The sequence below is a fragment of the Hyperoodon ampullatus genome (genome assembly GCF_949752795.1).
Source record: "Hyperoodon ampullatus genome assembly, chromosome: 9".
NCBI lineage: Eukaryota > Metazoa > Chordata > Mammalia > Artiodactyla > Ziphiidae > Hyperoodon > Hyperoodon ampullatus.
The window spans coordinates 102,795,051-102,813,650 of record NC_136922.1 but is presented as its reverse complement, the minus strand read 5'-3'; the positions used below and the strand labels follow the sequence as shown (position 1 = coordinate 102,813,650).

The 18,600-nt window shown below is 55.8% G+C and overlaps 1 protein-coding gene across 2 annotated transcripts in view; it reads right to left on the bottom strand.

Annotated features, from left to right (window-relative positions):
* Positions 1–18,145, bottom strand: part of AGAP3 (ArfGAP with GTPase domain, ankyrin repeat and PH domain 3) — a gene marked incomplete at its 5' end in the record, with an annotated part of 58,659 nt that extends 40,514 nt beyond the window's left edge. For both annotated transcript variants that reach the window (XM_079711341.1, XM_079711342.1), the window contains one exon: positions 17,818–18,145. In XM_079711341.1, the coding sequence (XP_079567467.1) occupies positions 17,818–18,145 (328 nt within the window). The remainder of the gene's footprint in view (positions 1–17,817) is intronic.
* Positions 18,146–18,600: the final 455 nt, after the last annotated feature.

The following is an 18,600-nucleotide window of genomic DNA, read 5'->3' as shown; positions in this document are numbered from 1 at the left end:
ACCTGCAGTGGTTTTTTTCTGCCTCTATTTTTCTGCAAAATGTACATTTCACCCTGTTTCCTAAAATGTTTGTAGAGAATACACTACAAAGAAAACAGAAGAAACAGAAGAGTGTTTCACCCAGCGATGAGGGCTGGGTGAGGGAAGAAATGTTTCGCCAGAAAAACACGTGGGTTTGCGCTCTCCCAGCTGAACCCTTGGCCCCCAGAGGCCCCCGAGCCTCCACACCTGCAGCGGCTCTGGGTCACCACACAGCCTGACTGGGGCTCACAACAGCTTTCCAACTCCAGCTCTGCACAGGACACAAAAGAAGAAAGTGGGCTGGGACTAGTCTAATACACATGCACTTTGCCCTTCTTTTTAGAATTATATTTTACAGCGTAAAAGCACATTCACAACATGCTGGGGAAGCTGCTCTTCATCCTCTGCCTCCTTCCCTTTCCTTCACATGGAAGCTTCCAGAATGAGTGTCCCCTCCCGTCCCCAAAGCCCCAGTGCTAGGACTTGGACTTAGCATTTCACCACAATGCCCGGCCTGGGAGCAAGGAGCAGCTGCTTACACAATACGCTGGCAGGCCTCCCCAGTCCCTGGGTACAGGCCTCACTTATCCATCATCCAGTTGTTCCCCTACTGAGGGCCATTCAGGTGGCTTCCTTTTTTTTCTTTAAACCTCTACAAGCAAGGCTGTAATCAACACCTGTGTACCCGTGTGTTTTCTTTCTTTCTTTTTCTTTTTTCATAAATTTATTTATTTATTTTTGGCTGCGTTGGGTCTTCGTTGCTATGCGCGGGCTTCTCATTGCGGTGGCTTCTCTTGTTGCGGAGCACGGGCTCTAGGCGCGTGGGCTTCAGTAGTTGTGGCTCGCGGGCTCTAGAGCGCAGGCTCAGTGGTTGTGGCGCACGGGCTTAGCTGCTCCGCGGCATATGGGATCTTCCCGGACCAGGGCTTGCACCCGTGTCCCCTGCATTGGCAGGCGGATTCTTAACCACTGCGCCACCAGGGAAGTCCCACCTATGTGTTTTCTTTCCATAGGTTACATTTCCATGCCCCAAAGTAGAAAAGTTGGGTTCAAAGAAAAATATGAATTTTGCATGTTCATGGATAATGCCTGATTACTTTTCCAAACGGGTGGCAGCAATTCACTGCCCCCCCATTCCCCCACCAGCAACATATGAGAACACCCACTGCGCCACTCTCACCAGCATCAAGAGTCATCAGCTCACTTTCTGCTACTGAACGAGGAACCCAGTACCTTGCTCTTCAGATCTGTGTTTCCCTGATGACTCTGAGGCTAAGCATCTTTTCATGGTCACCAACAATTTCCATTTCCTCTTCTCTGAATTGTCTGCCTGGTCCTATTCTTTGTCCACTTGTCTTTGGGTTTTTTTGTTTTGTTTTGTTTTTTGGTTGCACCGGGTCTTAGTTGCGGCACACGGACTTCTTAGTTGCAGCACGCTAACTCTTCGCCGCGGCATGCATGCGGGATCTAGTTCCCCGAGCAGGGATCGAACACGGGCCCTCTGCATCGGGAGCATGGAGTCTTACCCACTGGACCACCAGGGAAGTCCCTGTCTTTGGGGTTTTAAAAATCTTTTTCTTAACAATTTAGAGGAATTCTTTGTATAATAGGCATCTTAACCATTTATCTGGCATATGTACACGGCAAGCAAATTCTCCTACTCTATTCTACAAAAGTGTAATTAAATCTGTTAATTTTGTAACTGATTATAACATCTGAACAACAAGAACCACAACAAAAATCCATGAAACAAGAGTGTTACTAAAAAAAGGCAAAGGGAGGGCTTCCCTGGTGGCACAGTGGTTGAGAGTCCGCCTGCCGACGCAGGGGACACGGGTTCGTGCCCCGGTCCGGGAAGATCCCACATGCCGCAGAGCGGCTGGGCCCGCGGCTGGGCCCGTGAGCCATGGCCGCTGAGCCTGCGTGTCCGGAGCCTGTGCTCCGCAACGGGAGAGGCCGCAATGGTGAGAGGACCGTGCACCACACACACACAAAAAAAAAGGCCAAGGGGGCGGGGGCGGCCTTCTTGACAGAAGAGTACCAGCTAAGACTTGCGGAAGGAACGTCCAGATGAGAAAATCACCACGTGGCAGCCCCAACAGAACAGATTCAGGCACCATCACTGAGGCACTGAAAACCACTGACTGAAGTTGTGGGGAGGAGTTGACTTCCAAGGTGCAGAAGTCTCAGCCTACAGATTACCGATGAATTACAAAGGGGGAGGCGATGGGCCTTCAGGATTAGGACATCTGGTGATTATGTCCTTAACATCACTAACAGCAGGGCCTAATGTGACACAATAGGAGGTATTCCTGTCAAAAGGGTTTAACCTGGATCTCATCAAGCCCCTGAGCTCACTTCAGGTCATAGGCAGCAAGCAGGATACAGGCACAAGTTAAATAACACCAAGCAGCCACAGCGCCCGAATCAGAGCACAACCTTCTACAAGAAAACTGCCCCCAGACTCTTCAACGGTCTGTGTGATAAACCGGTCAGAATGGCCATCATTAAAAAGTCTACAGGGTTCCCTGGTGGCGCAGTAGTTAAGAATCCACCTGCCAATGCAGGGGACACGGGTTCGAGCCCTGGTCCGGGAGGATCCCACATGCTGCGGAGCAACTAAGCCCGTGCACCACAACTACTGAGCCTGTGCTCTAGAGCCGGCGAGCCACAACTACTGAAGCCCGCGCGCCTAGAGCCCGTGCTCCCCAACAAGAGAAGCCACCGCAATGAGAAGCTCACGCACTGCAACAAAGAGTAGGCCCCGCTTGCTGCAACTAGAGAAAGCCCGCGTGCAGCATCAAAGACCCAACACAGCCAAAAATAAATAAATAAATAAATTTATATTAAAATAAAGAAGTCTGCAAATAATACATGCTGGAGAGGGTGTGGAGAAAAGGGAACCCTCTTAACACTGTTGGCGGGAATGTAAACTGGTGCAGCCACTATGGACAACAGTATGGAGGCTCCTCAAAAAACTAAAAATAGATCTGCCATATGACCCAGCAATTCCACTCCTGGGCATATACCCAGACAAAACTATAATGCGAAAAGATACATGCACCCCTATGTTCATAGCAGCACTATTCACAATAGCCAAGACATGGAAGCAACCTAAATGTCCATCGACAGATGAATGGATAAAGATGTGGTATATATATACAATGGGATACTACTCAGCCATAAAAAAGAATGCTGGGGTGAAGTGAGAGTAGCATTGACATATATACACTACCAAATGTAAAATAGCTAGAGGGAAGCAGCCACATAGCACAGGGAGATCAGCTCCGTGCTTTGCGATGACCTAGAGGGGTGGGATAGGGAGGGTGGGAGGGAGGCTCAAGAGGGAGGGGATATGGGTATATATGTATGCATATGGCTAGTTAACTTTGTTGTACAACAGAATAACACAGCGTTGTGAAGCAATTATACTCCGATAAAGATGTACTAAAGAAAAAAAAAAAAGAGGGGCTTCCCTGGTGGCGCAGTGGTTAAGAATCTGCCTGACAATGCAGAGGACACTGGTTCGAGCCTGGTCCAGGAAGATCCAACATGCCGTGGAGCAAATAAGGCCATGCGCCACAGCTGCTGAGCCCATGTGCCACAACTACTAGAGCCCACGCGCCTACAGCCCATGCTCTGCAACAAGAGAAGCCACCACAATGAGAAGCCCGAGCACCACAACGAAGAGTAGCCCCCGCTTGCCGCAACTAGAGAAAGCTTGCGCGCAGCAACGAAGACCCAACACAGCCAAAATAAATAAAATAAAATAAAATAATTTATTAAAAAAAGAATAAAATAATGCTATCGGCAGCAACATGGATGGACCTAGAGATTATCATACTAAGTGAAGTCAGAAAGAGAAAGACAAATACCGTATGATATCACTTACATGTGGAATCTAAGACATGACACAAACAAACTTATCTACGAAACAGAAACAGACTCAGACATAGAGAACAGGCTTGTGATTGCCAAGGAGGTGTGGGTAGGGGAGGGAGGGTTGGGAGTTTGGGATCAGTAGATGCGAACCATTATCTATAGGATGGATAAACAACTCCTACTGTAAAGCCCAGGGAACTATATTCATTATCCTGTGATAAACCATAATGGAAAAGTATATGAAAAAGGATATATTTATATATAACGGAGTCACTTTGCTGCAGAGCAGAAATTAACACAACATTGTAAATAAACTATACTTCAATAAATTTTTTTTAAATATTAAAAAAAAAGAGTCTGTGTGGTGGGGAAAAGCATCACGATGGATCCTGTGCCATCCTGATCCCATCCTGATTTGGAAAAACAAAGAGGTTATTATATAAGGCACGTGGGGGTTACTTGAGGACATCTGGTTATGGATGAGCTAGTCAACGATGGTTGAGAGTTCTCACTCATCTTTTTAGGTGTGATGCTGGTATTACATGATGTAGGGCCGTCTGTTCGTAGGAAATGTCTGCTGGAGTGCCTGGGGGGAAGCACCCACAACTACTGACCATCACCTCCACCAAAATATGTGTGTGTGAGAAACAGAAGGAAAGCAAATGGGGTAAATGTTAACTATGAATCATTCAAGGTGGTCATTTTTCAAAATAAAAGGCTTGGGGAAAAATCTGTCTGTCTTTCCCTCTATAAATTCTGGGTTTCCTGTCTGGCTTAAGGGGATACCTCTTATCCCAAGATGAGACAATATTCTTTTAACTTTCTTCTGTATTTTTAAGAGCTTTATCTTTTTCGTGGTGCAGCAGCGCATGCCGGCTCAGAACACAGGATCTGAGAACGGACTCCCTGGGTCCAGGTCCTGCCTCTGCCATTGCGAGGCGAGCAACCTTGGGCAAATTCCTTTACATCTCTGGGCGTCAGTTTCCTCATCTGCAAGATGGGGATGATAACACCCCAGGAGTGTCTTGAGAATTACAAGCAAGCGTGGAGGGCAGAGCCTGGCACATCAGGAGCACCAACAGAAAGCTATTCTTCTGAGTTCTTTCTGAGATCCCAGATCTGATGCAGCCACGCTTCGTTCAGAACCCTGCAGCTCCCTGGCGCCTGAAGCAAAAGCTGTCAATCTTCCGATGTCTGCAGCACAAACAAAGTGCTGGAGTGTGGGGTGGCACATCTGAATAGTTTAAAAACACGCTACGCCAACAATTTTCATAATAAAATCACGACTCTGGTAAAACAGCATCTAGCGGTGCCTATCAAAGCAGCCAGGCATGCCACAGGGCTCCCTCCACATCCCTCCACGCCGGGTCACTGGGTAGAAACCCCATCGAGGCCCTGGCGTGTGGCGCGCTCTTTTGGAAATACGATTCTTCTTTGGTGCCAACTCAGCATCACCCAGCCCATCCTCTCCTGCTCGGGGCAGAGGGACAGCCCACTCCCAGCTGGGCTGCACCAGGCAGCACTGGGACCTGTACCCCCGCGTGCCGCACAAATCAATGTTACCCTTGATCGGGTTCAGGGGGCACCCTGGAAGGAAAGGCAGTGGCAATGCCCAAGGCACCCAGTTCAGAATTCAGAAGGGACTCCCCCCTCCTCCCCCCACCCCACGGCTGCCCACAGCTCCCTCCGCCTGGACCACCCAGCCCTCACTCTCCAGGACGGATTTTCTCTTGAAGACAGAGGGGAAGGACTCTCTCCCGTGCCCCCCAGGGACCCTGCCCCCTCAGTGGGTCTGTGTTAAGCTGTTTGGACTTGGGTCAGGGTCTCCGTATCTATGCCATTGGTGCCCCCAACCTGGACACAACTGACTGCCCTGGACCTGCACGGGGCCTGTTCCCCCTGCACCCATGGGAGAGACCCAGGTGGTGGCTGGTGTCCCTCCCTTGGCCTCACACCCAGTGTCGCCAGGCGAGGGTCACACAGTTGGGGCGGAACGTGGCCGCCTCCCGGGGCCGCAACCCAGGGCAGCTTTCTCCCGGGCAGGTCGCGGGGTTAGGGCGACCAGTCAGAAACACATGCTGGAAAGCAAGACACCTTGCTCTCGAGGACCTGGCAGCTCCGCCCCAGCTCTGACCCCTGGAGGAAGAGGGCAGAGAACTCCACGCACCGCCCCTCGTCCTGGTCACCCCAGTGCCGGCGAGGCACAGGCTCGCGGCCCAGACTCTGCGGGGAGGCACAGGCCTCAGAGAGAGAAGTTAGGGCCCTCCACAGACGGCCCCCTCCCCACCCTGCTCTGGGGGCTGCCAAGCTCCACCTCAGGGGCCTCACAGGCCCCCTGCCCTTGGCTGCTCGGGGCCAGCGGGCTGGGAGGGGCCCCACAGGCAGCACCGTGGCCCTGGAGGGGAAGGAGCAGTGTGATACAGGCGAGGGCTCCCTGAGCCACCTCCAGGTCCAACAGGGCCCCTGGGCTGGGTACAGAGCAGGAGGGCCCTTGGTCACTGGTACCTGCCAGGCTGGTACTGGGCTGGGGGCCCGGGGCCCACCGGCCACCGGCTCAGTGTCCAGAAGGAAAGCAGCAGATGAGGCCGACACCAGCTTGGGGCCAGCCGGGGGAGAGCACCCACTGCTCCAGGCCCCACGAGGGACCGGGCCAGGGGAGACTAGGGGCTGGGGAGGGACACCCAACAGACCAGGGCCTCGAACGGGAAAGGTGGGTGATGGAGGCAGGTTTAGATCCCAGCTCTTCTCGCAGGTAAAGGGCAGTAATGGCCCTGGAGGGGCTGCCGTGCGCTCAGGGCCCACTGAGAGAAGCGCGGCCCAAGGGCCACAGCCGGCAGGGGATGGGGGGTACCCAGGAAGGGAGGTGAGAGCCTGTTAACACAGTTTCAGGATGGCGTGTCCGCCCCCCCGCCACCGCCCCGCCGAGAGTGACAGCCTGGGAGAGAATGAGAGCTCTGCAGGCTGATAGGCTCTGTCTTCTCTGGGTTGGCTGGAGGGGCCCCAGGACATCCCATCCAAGATGTCAGTCACCAAGGGCCTGCTAAAGGCAGAGAGCTGCCCAGCCCAGCCCATTGGCAGGGTCACTGGTGGCTCCCCGGACAAAGGTTAACAAGAGGGGGTTGGTGAATGCAGTACAACAGGATGCTCCTTCCTGGGTGGCTCTACAAGCATCTCATCTCCAAGCAGAGGGGGGAGGGGGAAGGTCTCCTTATTTCAGGGCCCGGAAGTGGACTGAGAGAGCAAGAAAGCCAACCCAGGCTGCTGGCTGAGAGGGGCCTTATTCTGTGCCACGTGTTTTCAGAGAGTACGTGTACGTTTACGAACTTTTCGCTATTATATACACGTGACTCAGCCTAAAGACAAAACACAAACCAAAAAAAAAAAAAAAAAGCTTACAAAAACAGCTCCTGCCTAAGACACCAGGATGGGGTGAGGGAAATATTGTGACTTTGCTGGTGACACATCCTGGCACAACTGCTGTGGGTCACGGCTGAAGGGGACATGGCCAGGATCACCCGGCCCGCCTCTCCTGTGAGCTGGAAGGAGACTACCACCGTGAAGTGCAGAGGCCCGGGGCCTCACCCGCCCTGCTGCTCAACAGTGACCTTGAATCCCTGGTAGGTGGCTTCCACCCTCTCTGGTCCGCAGAGCGAGGGCTGGGCTTACAGTCTGCACAGCTGGCCGGCTGGCCGGCCTACATATCGGCACCCTATTCCCTAGTGGTCTGCACTTCACAATCCAGCACTTTAGTCCATCAAGCGTGAGGAGGATACGCAGAGGCCAGCCAGTCCACGGACTGTGCTGTTCACACGAGCTCTGCCCAGCAACAGGCTCGCTGTCTGGCACGTCCACTCCCGGTCGGGCCCACCGGCGCTTGCCCCCAAGCAGATGGGAGAGCCTTTCCCTGCCACCTCCCTTCCCCCCACCCTAATTCAGGATTATCCTCGGGCTGTGATGCAGCGGGGGCGGGGGGCGTGGATTAAGTAGGGCAGAGCGGCAGCCACGTGGGATGAAACCGCCAAACCCAAGTGACACGAGCCACGCTGGGGCCCGTGGGCAACCCATTCTCAACCAAGACGCTGACTAAGAAGAGCCTGGACGTGATCCCCCCAACAGACACGCGCCCTCTCCTCCAGCTTCTTGCAAAACAGCGGGGTCTGGGCTCACTCCCCACCTTCCGCCTTGAGCAAAACTGTGTGAATCTCGGTTCTAAAACTTGAGAACTCCTGGACGGGAACACGTTTCGGGGCCGAGCCCCCTCAACGGTAGTTGTGCTTCCGGGTTTTAAGAAAATCCACGGTGACAAAAAACTACTGTGACTTCAGTAACACTTCTAAATAGATTTGTCTGCTACCCATCACCACGGCCTGAGCAGGTACTCAGGAGTGTTTGTTGAATGACTGAAGGAAAACGGCAGGATATACATGAAAGGCACGTTACTTAAAAAATTTTAATATGATACTTTAGAAAGATGAATCCAAAAGGATATACTTCTGTATTCAATTTTTCCAACAGACAGGAATTCTTTTGTTACCTTATAGGCTAAAATTAGAGCTGTTCTTCCAATACCAGAGACGCTGGCCATGCACGGCTCTTGAGCACTTGAAATGCGGCCAGTCCAAATGGAGAGGCACCGAGCGGGTGAAACACAGTTTGAAGACTTAGTTGCAAAAAGAATGTAAGATGTCTCATTAAAAATTGTTATATTATTAATTAATTTATTTATTTATTTTATTTAATTTTTGGCTGTGTTGGGTCTTCGTTGCTGCGCACAGGCCTTTCTCTATTTGCAGTGAGCGGGGGCTACTCTTCATTTGCAGTGCACGGGCTCCTCACTGCAGTGGCTTCTCTTGTTACAGAGCACGGGCTCTAGGCGCACGGGCTTCAGTAGTTGTGGCTCGCGGGCTCCAGAGCACAGGCTCAGTAGTTGTGGCGCACGAGCTTAGTTGCTCTGGGGCATGTGGGATCTTCCTGGACTAGGGATCGAACCAGGCGGATTCTTAACCACTGCGCCACCAGGGAAGCCCCGTTATATTAATTTGTTAATTGCACATTGAAATGATAATATTTCAGATACAATGGGTTAAATAAAACGCATTATTAAAGATAATTTTTTTTTGCTTTCTTAATATGGCTACTTGAAAATTTAAATTTACACATGACTCACATGTGTAATTGGTGCTGAATTAGAGGAAATAGTTTAATCGACGGGCAAGCAATCAGATGAAAGCAATGCTGGGTGCCTGTGTGACACACTCCTTGTGACCAGCTGTGGTCCAGGGTCTGCTCCAATCAGCTGGAACGTCAGACAAGTCCGGACCTGACACCCCTCCCTGGGGCCTGCCAGGCTAAACCAACTTACCCCAGACTCTGCCCCGCCAGGTTCTCCCGTTCGCCCGCTCGGGTTCAGGGAGCGTGACTGGGGAGCCACCGCTGCAGGTGCCACGAGGGACACTCCCTCCCTCCCTGAGTCCTCCCCGCAGCCCTGCAAAGGCTGGAGCCACTGTGAACACTTCCGAGGGGCCGGGGCTGGTCTAAAAGCTTTGCACACGTTAACATACTTCACTGTCACACCTACACAATGAGATGGGTGCTTGTTAAACTCATATTAGCGACAAGGAAGCCAAGGAACTAGCCCAACAAGGAAGCCAACACACAGAAAGGTTACACCACTACTAAGTTAGAATGTAAATCTAGGCAGCCTGGCTCCAGAGCCGGATTGTACCCACTACCCTATACAGACTGTGACAGAGAAGGAATGACACCAGGCTCCATTCTACCACATCATCCAACCTAAAACAGTCTAGAAGACTCTAGAAGCAATAACCAAGACGAGTGGGGCTTCAGAGGGACTGAAAGCCACCAAATCATCACAGTGCTTCTTAGCAAAGGGCCTTCATCTAGGGCCTGTTTAACCAAGAGAGTTCTCTGGGCAGGGAAGTGCATCTGACCCTCCCTGGAAGAGACCACACGCAGAGGAGGGGCCGGGAGCTCCCACCACGAGCAGAGCAGGAGCCCCGAGTGGGGTCCAGCTCTCCCGGCCTCCCAGCCCTGCCGCACACACAGACCCACAGACACACACGGAGAGGCCGTGACTGGGCTCGAATCCCACTCTACCAGCTTGGGCTCCAGGTTCGCAAGCCAAGAAAGCATCAAATTAAAAGGCAAAAGAGAAACTGCTGTGGGCGGGTGCACCAACAGTGGCAAGGAGGGGTCTGACAAACAAGAAAGAGAAAGAAAATACACACTATAAACAGGCACGAGAACAGTAAAGGCACATACATCTCTCCGGGACCATGTGCTGTGTGTGGGCTCACCCACCTCGGTGCCCAGGGCCCCGGGAGGGCCAGAGTGCCGCCAGAGAGATCAAGACCCCGGCTCCCCTCCAGCAAACAGCAATGTATGCCTGATCTATGTTTGCATATTAAAACTGTCCTACACAGGGGCTTCCCTGGCGGTCCAGTGGTCAAGACGCTGTGCTTCCACTGTAGGGGGTGTGGGTTCGATCCCTGGTGGGGGAACTAAGATCCCACATACCGCACAGCCAAAAAAAACCAAAAACAAAAACAAAACAATCTTACACATATTAAGAAAGAGAGTAACAAACCACGAGGAAGATGAATAAAGGATATGAAGGGAATTCAACAAAATACAACAACCAAAAACATTACGTTTCATGTTCTCACTAGTAATCAGGTACACACAAGATAAAACAACAACAAAAATCATTTCATCATTTCTCTTCACCTTTCAAGTGGACAGGGTGGGCAGGGAGAAGGCAGTCTCTGCCCCAGGGACACGGGAAGGGCCTTCCTACAGGGCAGTGTGGCGCACAGAGAAAGTCCCCAAAAGGTCGTGCGTGCCCGACGGCCCCACTGTTTTCTTCTACTTGGGAATTTGCCCAAAGGAAATAATCAGACAAGTGTGCAAAGATCTAGGTACCAGGAGACTTGGATCAACTGCACGCAGCCTCTCAGCTCACCACGAGCAGGCACTGGGTGCTCGCTCTGTGCCAGGCACCGCTGTTGGCACCTGCCGCGCCTAACCCCATCACACCGTCACTACCCCTCCTTCTCACCTGAGGAAACTCAGGTACAGAGGCGATGACCGGGCAGCGCGTGTCATATGCTGTGCACAAGAAGGCAGCCTCAGAACCTCCCACTGAACGGGGTCTGCCCTCCCTGGACCAGGGACCCAAGACGGAGATGGTCCAAATGCTCGAGGGCGCGGTCACAGCAAGCTGTGCAGATGAAACCAGAACTGGGTTCTAGGAGAACAGGCCGGGGGCATTGGGGGCGCCTTTATGACTTGCCCGAGTTCTCACAGCCAGTCGGCAGCAGAACAGGAATGAGAACCCAGGTATCCCAACTGCCCTGCAGGGAGCTGCCAGACGGGTGCATGAACACAGATGCCTTTCTTGAAACTGCGACTCTGGTTCCCCTTCTCCCAGTGGAGTATTTCCCACAGAAGTCCCACTTTTGCTGTGAAACGCCAAGAGTATCATCAATCATAGAGCAGTAGATAGTAGATATATATAGGAGAGAAAGCAGATGGGAAAGACACCATCAGACAGACAGACAACAGCAGGTACCTCGGGAAGGGGCGGGGGGCACACACATTTCTTCGACTTCCTTTCCACATTTGAATGTGTTATAACCAGCATGCATTATTTTTGTCATTTAAACATATATTTAGGGGCTTCCCTGGTGGCGCAGTGGTGAAGAATCCGCCCGCCAATGCAGGGGACACGGGTTCGAGCCCTGGTCCGGGAAGATCCCACATGCCGCGGAGCAACTAAGCCCGTGCGCCACAACTACTGAGCCTGCGCACTAGAGCCGGTGCGCCACAACTACTGAGCCTGCGCTCTAGAGCCCACGAGCCACAACTACTGAAGTCCGCGCACCTAGAGCCTGTGCACCACAACGAAGAGTAGCCCCCGCTCACCGCAACTAGAGAAAGCCCACACGCAGCAATAAAGAGCCAACGTAGCCAAAAAATAATTAATTAATTAATTAAAAAATAAGTTATTAAAAAAATAAACATATACTTAAATGTTTTGGAGTATTTCTTGACCAAGCATCTTTCTCCTACACACAACATCCATGCTGCTCATAGAAGGTAGAGACCCCCTCCAGCTGGGGATTCAAGACACTCAGAAGAAAACCACGGCAGGAGAGAAGAGCTCTGGGTCACCCTTAAGTGATACCCTAAAAGCTTCCAAAAGTTCAACTCGAGGTCAAAACCTTGCCTGAGAGGCACCCAGAAGGGCTGACTGGGTGTCCAGCCTGGCCCAGCAAAGCTCCGTCAGCCCACCCATGTGAGGGGAAGAGCCCCAGGCCTGGAGTTGGAAAACCAGGCAGAGTCCCTGGCTGTGCCGCTCCTGTGTGGCCTTGGGAAGTGACTCCATCTCAGTCCTAGGAGATCTCATTTGCAAAATGGAGATGATACCTGCATACCGGAGAAGACTACAAAGGATTGCAGAGGCCTCGTGACCATCGCCAGCAGGCAGGGGAGGAATGTCAACTGGTGGAACACTGCACAGCCCACGGTCCCCATCCTCAAAGCAGGAGACCCTGGTCACCTCCTGCTCCCGCTTCCATAACCCTAGAGCTCAGCTCCACGCGCCACAGTTAGCTGCCCCTCAGCCCTGGCCTGCGCGGTGGAAGTTGGCTCGGCGTCAGGAGGAACACTCTCCGGTTCAACTAATCTCGAGTTACCTGCCTATTAGAAAGAGAATGGGGGCAAGCCACAGGGTCCTGAGTGGGTGTTCAGGAGATGCTGAGCGGAGACACAGGAGTTCGCAGGGCCCCGGGCCTGCCTCCCCCAAGCTAGGGCCGCCTTCCCCCTCCATTCCTGAGGTTCTGAGGCCAGAGGCCCGCTGACAGCTGCTAGGGAGGGCTCACGGTCAAATGTACGGCGCGGACACTGAGAGCTCATTAAGCCGCCTCTGCTGCCTGCTCTCCCAGCAGCCCTACCCCCTCTGACCCAGCCGGCACTGCACAGACGGTCAGTTCTCAAATGCAACCGGCTCTCAAATACGACCCGCCGGTTGGCTCCTGCTTCGACCCTCCTGTGACAGCCCACCTCCTGCAGGCTTAAGCGTCGCCGCGTATGGCCTCCTGGAACAAGGTGAGGTGTAAACGAATTCATACAGGATAAAGCATTCAAAACTCCCGAACCAGCGTCCTCCTGCCTGTCCCCCGTGGACTCAATGCTCCGGGCACGCAGACCAGCCTGCTGTTCCTTGAACCCCGACCCTTGCCGCCTTTGCCAACCTGTTCCCTCTGCATGGAGCATCTCTCAGACCGTGCGCCTGGCACACACATTCAGTTAAAGAAATAACTGGTAGAGGAGAGTTAGGGTATGTGCCAGCCACAGGGTGTTGACGAGCAAGGACCGTCTTATCTAGACGGCGTCTTCCACCTGGCAGAGAGCTGGAGCGCAGTGAAGGAGGGCTGAATGCGGGGTGGGGAGGCTGCGCCTCGAGGCTGCCCAAGTCCCTGCAGGCTTGGGGTCCTGACAAGGCTTCCCCAGTCTCTCATCTTCGCGCTGCTTTTCTTAAAACCCGGCCTTTATTCCTGCCACTCCCAATCCCCCCTCCGGCACCTCCTACAGGCTGACCCATTGACCTTCAGGGTCCAGAGCGCTGGCTCACCCCTTCCCTCCCCTCCTGCTCTCCACTGTGCTAGACGCCACTGGACCACACAGTAGGAGCTAAATAAATGCATCTGGAACAAACGCAGCTTTCCCAGGCCACGGGCACCCACACCGACATCCTCTTTTTCAGAATTCCTAGAGCTCTTCTGTGCAAAGTCCTAAATAACCAGTCTCCCACCAGGCACTCACTCCCCAAACCAGCTAATCACCAGAATGGGCCGGGGAAGTTACAAATGCAGATCCCTGGGCCCCCGTCCCAAACCCACAGAATCAAATCCCTTGAAGGGAGCCTCAGAAATGCAGACTTGATGGGACTTCCTTGGTGGCGCAGTGGTGAAGACTCTGCATTCCCAAGGCGGGGGGGCCCGGGTTCAATCCCTGGTCAGGGAACTAGATCCCACATGCATGCCACAACTAAGAGTTTGCATGCCACAACTAAGGAGCCCACGTGCTGCAACTAAGGAGCCGGTGCAACCAAATAAATAAATATTAAAAAAAAAAAAGAAAGAAAAGAAATGCATACTTGAGCAAGTCCTACAGGTGAGGATTACCAGCCGGCTGGGGAATGCCCACCCCGAGGAGCAGGCAGAAAAGCATCAGCTCAGGAGAGGGCTTCTCTGTCTCCAAAACGTACACAATTCTTCTCTCTGCACCAGAGCGCTGTTGCTGGGATCTAGTCACAGCACACAGACGAAACAGGGGACAAACTCTAGAGCCCTGGGCAGGCCTGCAGGGAAGGATGTGGATGCTGAGGCTGCCCCCTCCGACTGCCCCGCCCACAGCTCCGGGCCCCCTTCTCTCTTCAGCCTAATTTTGAACCAGACAGGAAAACCCACACCTCTTTTTATCTGAGTCCTTTCAGAATGTTATCAAGTCCGGAGCCCACAGAGGCAGGCAGACGGTGCCTCTGTGAGTGGGGGGGGAACAGGCCAGCTGGGGCGCTGGCCCGTCCAAGGAATGTCACTGCTTCAAAACCCCTGGGGGAAGACCAAGGGCCACGGGAGCAAGTCACCCAGTTGACCAAGCCGGGTTCCTGCCACAGCAGTAGCCTCCCGGGGCCACAGCGCGCTTCCAGGCCCTCCATGCGGGCCTCCCCTTGGGCAGACCTCCCCAGGTTCACATCTACTCAGGGACAAGCCTGCCTTTCCAGGCCACCTGCTGGGACCCCAAGGGCTGCTTCTCCCAACACCTCATCCTGGCTTCCGGCTCACTTGGCGCAGCATCCCTGTGTTCTGCGTGCCCAGACTGTGCCCCATCTGGACCAAGGCCTGGTTCCTTCGTGTCCTCTTTCTAGGACACAGCCAGGACACCCGAGCAAGCCCCGGGAGCGCCCCTCCCTGCAGGGCCCTCGCTTCTCTGAGCCCCGGTGTCCCCACCAGGGAGGTGAGAGTGGCTCAAAGGCTCCGCACGCAGTGGGCTGTCTATCCCTCCGTCCCAGCTCCTGGGGACATTTCGCTCGTTCCTTAAGACCGAAGGGTGGACAGGTTTTCTCTTTCCTTGGCCTTTGGTGGGAAAAGGAACTCCCTCCCTCCAGATCCTGTCCTGAAACACAGGAAAGCTCAAAGTCCCTCTGCTTCTTCCTGCCCTGGCCACGGGGTGAGAGTGGCTGAGGCAAGCAGACAGAGAGAATACAGGAGGGCAAGGTGCCACCACGCTTCCTCAGTCCCCGGTGCATCCTGACCGCATCTCCGCAGTCACCTTCAGGGCTCCAACGCACCCTTCGCTAAAGTATTACTGAGTGAGGCTTCTTACACACTAGGAAAATGTCATCCCTTCCCCCTAAGAGGCTCACCCCTAGGAAACACAGCATCAGCCTCCCAGGCGATGAATGTGTTTATGTAACAGTCTCGACCCAAGTCCGCTGGGCCCTGGCAGGGGCCTCGGTCAGGCTCAGAGAGTGAGCAGGGAAACGCCCGCCAGAGAAGCGGCTGCCCTCCCTCCACTGAGAAAGAAGGTGCCGACGCGGCTTTGCAGGACAGCGGCAATATGGTTTGGCAGATGGGGAGAGGAAAGATATACGGCAGAAATTGGAGAAGGAGTTTTCTGGGTTTTTTTTTTTTTTTTTTTTTTTTTGATGCCTGCCTACAGCAGAAAAGCTGGGGCGACAGGAGTGGGAAAGCAAGGGTGAGGTGGGTAATAAAGATGGGTTCCAAGAGAGAGGCTGGAAAAAAAGAGGGGAGAAGGAAGAAAGAGGTGGGAGGCCTTGCCAAGAAAGAGCAGGGAAGTAGGGACCAGGAGAGCTGGGAACGGATGTGTGAGGAGCAGCTGGGCCCTGGTGACAATGAAACATCGGGTCCCAGGATCCGCAATGGTGATACCAAGCTTCCAGGCTAAGCAGACGGAATGTGGGGTACTTCCAAACCGCAATGGGGAAGTTGGTCACGGGGGAGAGCTCCAAGAGGGGAAATTCTGCCTATCATGTTGAATTCAAGATGGGGGTGAAAACCCAAGCGTGTCCCAGGAACTCTGGCCTTCACATCACGGAAGATGCCGGGCCAGAGACCTCCTGAGCTCGGGGGGCGGGGGTACTGTTAAGGAAGCGGGAGTTAGACGTGGAATCCAGCCCAGTCCTGCCTCTCCCTGCTCTGGACGCCATCCCTCACCCCTCCTGGGGCTGTCCCACCCCCTCCAAAAGGGGCTGTGAGGGGTGGGGGAGGCATCTTGGTGCTGATCGGGAACTTACTTCCTCCGGGGAAACAGGGAAGCTGCAGGGAATGGCATTTCTTCCCCCACTCCCTCCTTCAGATCTAGGAGGAAATATTGGTCATCTCCTCTCTTTGGGGCCCCTGGCTCACACAAATGTCATCTCCTGGTCCCCAGCCACACCGATGATTCAGGCCATTTACTCAGATCCACGTTAATGAGTTTTTTTCTGTCACCTAATTAGTTCACAGTGAACTCAGCCTTGAGAGGAAAGAGATGCGATGAGAGAGAGCTGGGAAAAGGACAGAAAGAAGGCCGACGGGGATGCTACAAGAACAGAGCAGGACCCCAGCTCTAAATGGGGTCCCCTACCCCCAAAAGACCAGCTATGCCTTCCTCAGCCATGGGGACCTCTGAAAGCAGAAACGGGGTGTTCAGGTGAAGGACACCCCCAAGAGCCTCACACAATGAGAGAAAGATGGGAGTGCGGCCCTAACTCTGAGGCCCAAGTACTGGACAGGGCCCTGCCCACAACTCCAAGTCATCGGCAAAAGGCCTTGCACTCTGCCTGCATTTCCGAACCCACCACCTGCTGGTGGGCGTCCCCCTGCAAAGGGAGCCGGAGGAGGAAGCAGATGGCCCAGGACCAGGCCCATCTGCCCCACATGCGTTCAAAGGTCACCACGCCGCTGGGGTGCCTGCCTCTGCTGCCCGTCCCCACCACACCCGGGGTCGTGGTACATCTGCCAGCAGCGTGCGCCCACTTTCTCTGCCCCTCAGTAGCCGAAGTCCAGGGCCCGGGAGCCTAGAGAAAGGAGCGCTGGGCAGCTCAGTGGCCCGGGGTTCTAGTCCCCGACGCCTGGCGCTGTGTCCCTGGAGGTCGGTCAGCGCCCACCAGCCCCGAGCCCGGCTCTCGAGCGGCTCCCTGGAGAGCAGCGGCGGGTGCCCGGCGCGCGGGGGACCCAGCGAAGGCGCCACTGGCCCGGCCGGGGCTTCCCACGCGGCCCCGGCGCCCAAGCCCCGCGCCAGGCCTGGTCGGCGCCCGCCGGACCGCGGCAGCGTGGAGGCTGTGCGTCGGAAGAGCGAGCCTCGGCGAGCGCCACCCTCCGGGACCCGCGGGCGCTGGGCCCGGGAATACTGCCATCCACTAACGGGAGGCTCCGATCCACCGCTCCGCTGCGGGCAGGGCCGGGACAGCGGCTGAGACGCCTCTCCGGCAGCGGCCCCACCTCCCGGCCCGCCGAGGCCCTCCGCCGCGCCCACCCTCCCCGGCCATGCCTGACCAGACCTGGCCCCTGGACCCCGGAACCTCTGCGGCTCCGTGCGCACCCGTCCCCGGAGCGACACCACCCTCACGCCCTGGAGCACTAAGATCAGAAAACCTGTCCCCTGGCACGGGACCTGCCCCCAGCCGCAAAGTGTCTCCGGACGAGAAATGGCGAAGCCTGGCCGCCGGCTATGCAGCGCCAGCGATCAGCAAACCGCGTGTCCCCGACCTCAGGCGCGCGAGGACCCCCAACGGGAAGAGCGTGGCCGGAACGGGCCAGCAAAGGCCCCGGCCGGCGCCGGAGAGGCCACCGCGCCCCAGCTCCCGCAGCCCCTGGCTCAGCTCACCCTCGATGGAAATGACGTGCTCCCGGATCTGGTTCTGCAGCGCCAGGTCCTCGATGCGCTCGATCAGGTCGTAGATGGCGTAGATATTGGGATGCACGGACTCGAAGCGCTGGATCTCGGCCCGGATGGCCGCCGAGTTGGAGAGCGCGAACTGCTGGGGAGGCCCGCCGGCCAGCTGCTGCGAGGGGCCGCCGCCGCCCCCGGCCCCCGGCCCTGCGCCGCCGAACTGCCCGCCGCCCCCCGCGCCGCCGCCGCCGCCGCCGCCCCCCGGCGCCGCCAGGCTCGGCTGCTGCTGCGGGCTCTGCCCCCCGCCCGCCTGGAAGTTCATGGCTCCGGAGCCGCGGGGCCCGAGACGGGCCCGGCCAGGTCCCTGGGCGGCGCGGCGGCAGCGGCGGCGGGCTGGCGGGCGCGCGGGGCTGGCGGGGCCGGGACTACGGAGCCGGCGGCGCGGGGCTAGTGCATGGGGCCGGGGGCCGGGGGCCGGGGGCCGAGGCCGGGAGGCGCCGCCGCGCACGCTGTGGCCACCGCTGCCGGGCGCTTCCCGGCGCCGCGATCCCGCTGCCTGGGAGCAGCCTCCAGCGGCAACAACAACGGGACCGGGAGCGCGCGGCCCGGGCCCTCCCCCCGCGTCATGCGCACGCACCGCCGCCCCCGCCGGCTCCAGCACACGCAGCCCGAGCCCCCCTCCCCGCCGCCCCCGCCCCCGCCCCTCCTGCGCGCGGGCCCCAGCGCCCCCGCCCCTCGCTCGCTCGCTGGCTCTGCAGCCTCCACCCCCGAGCCGCG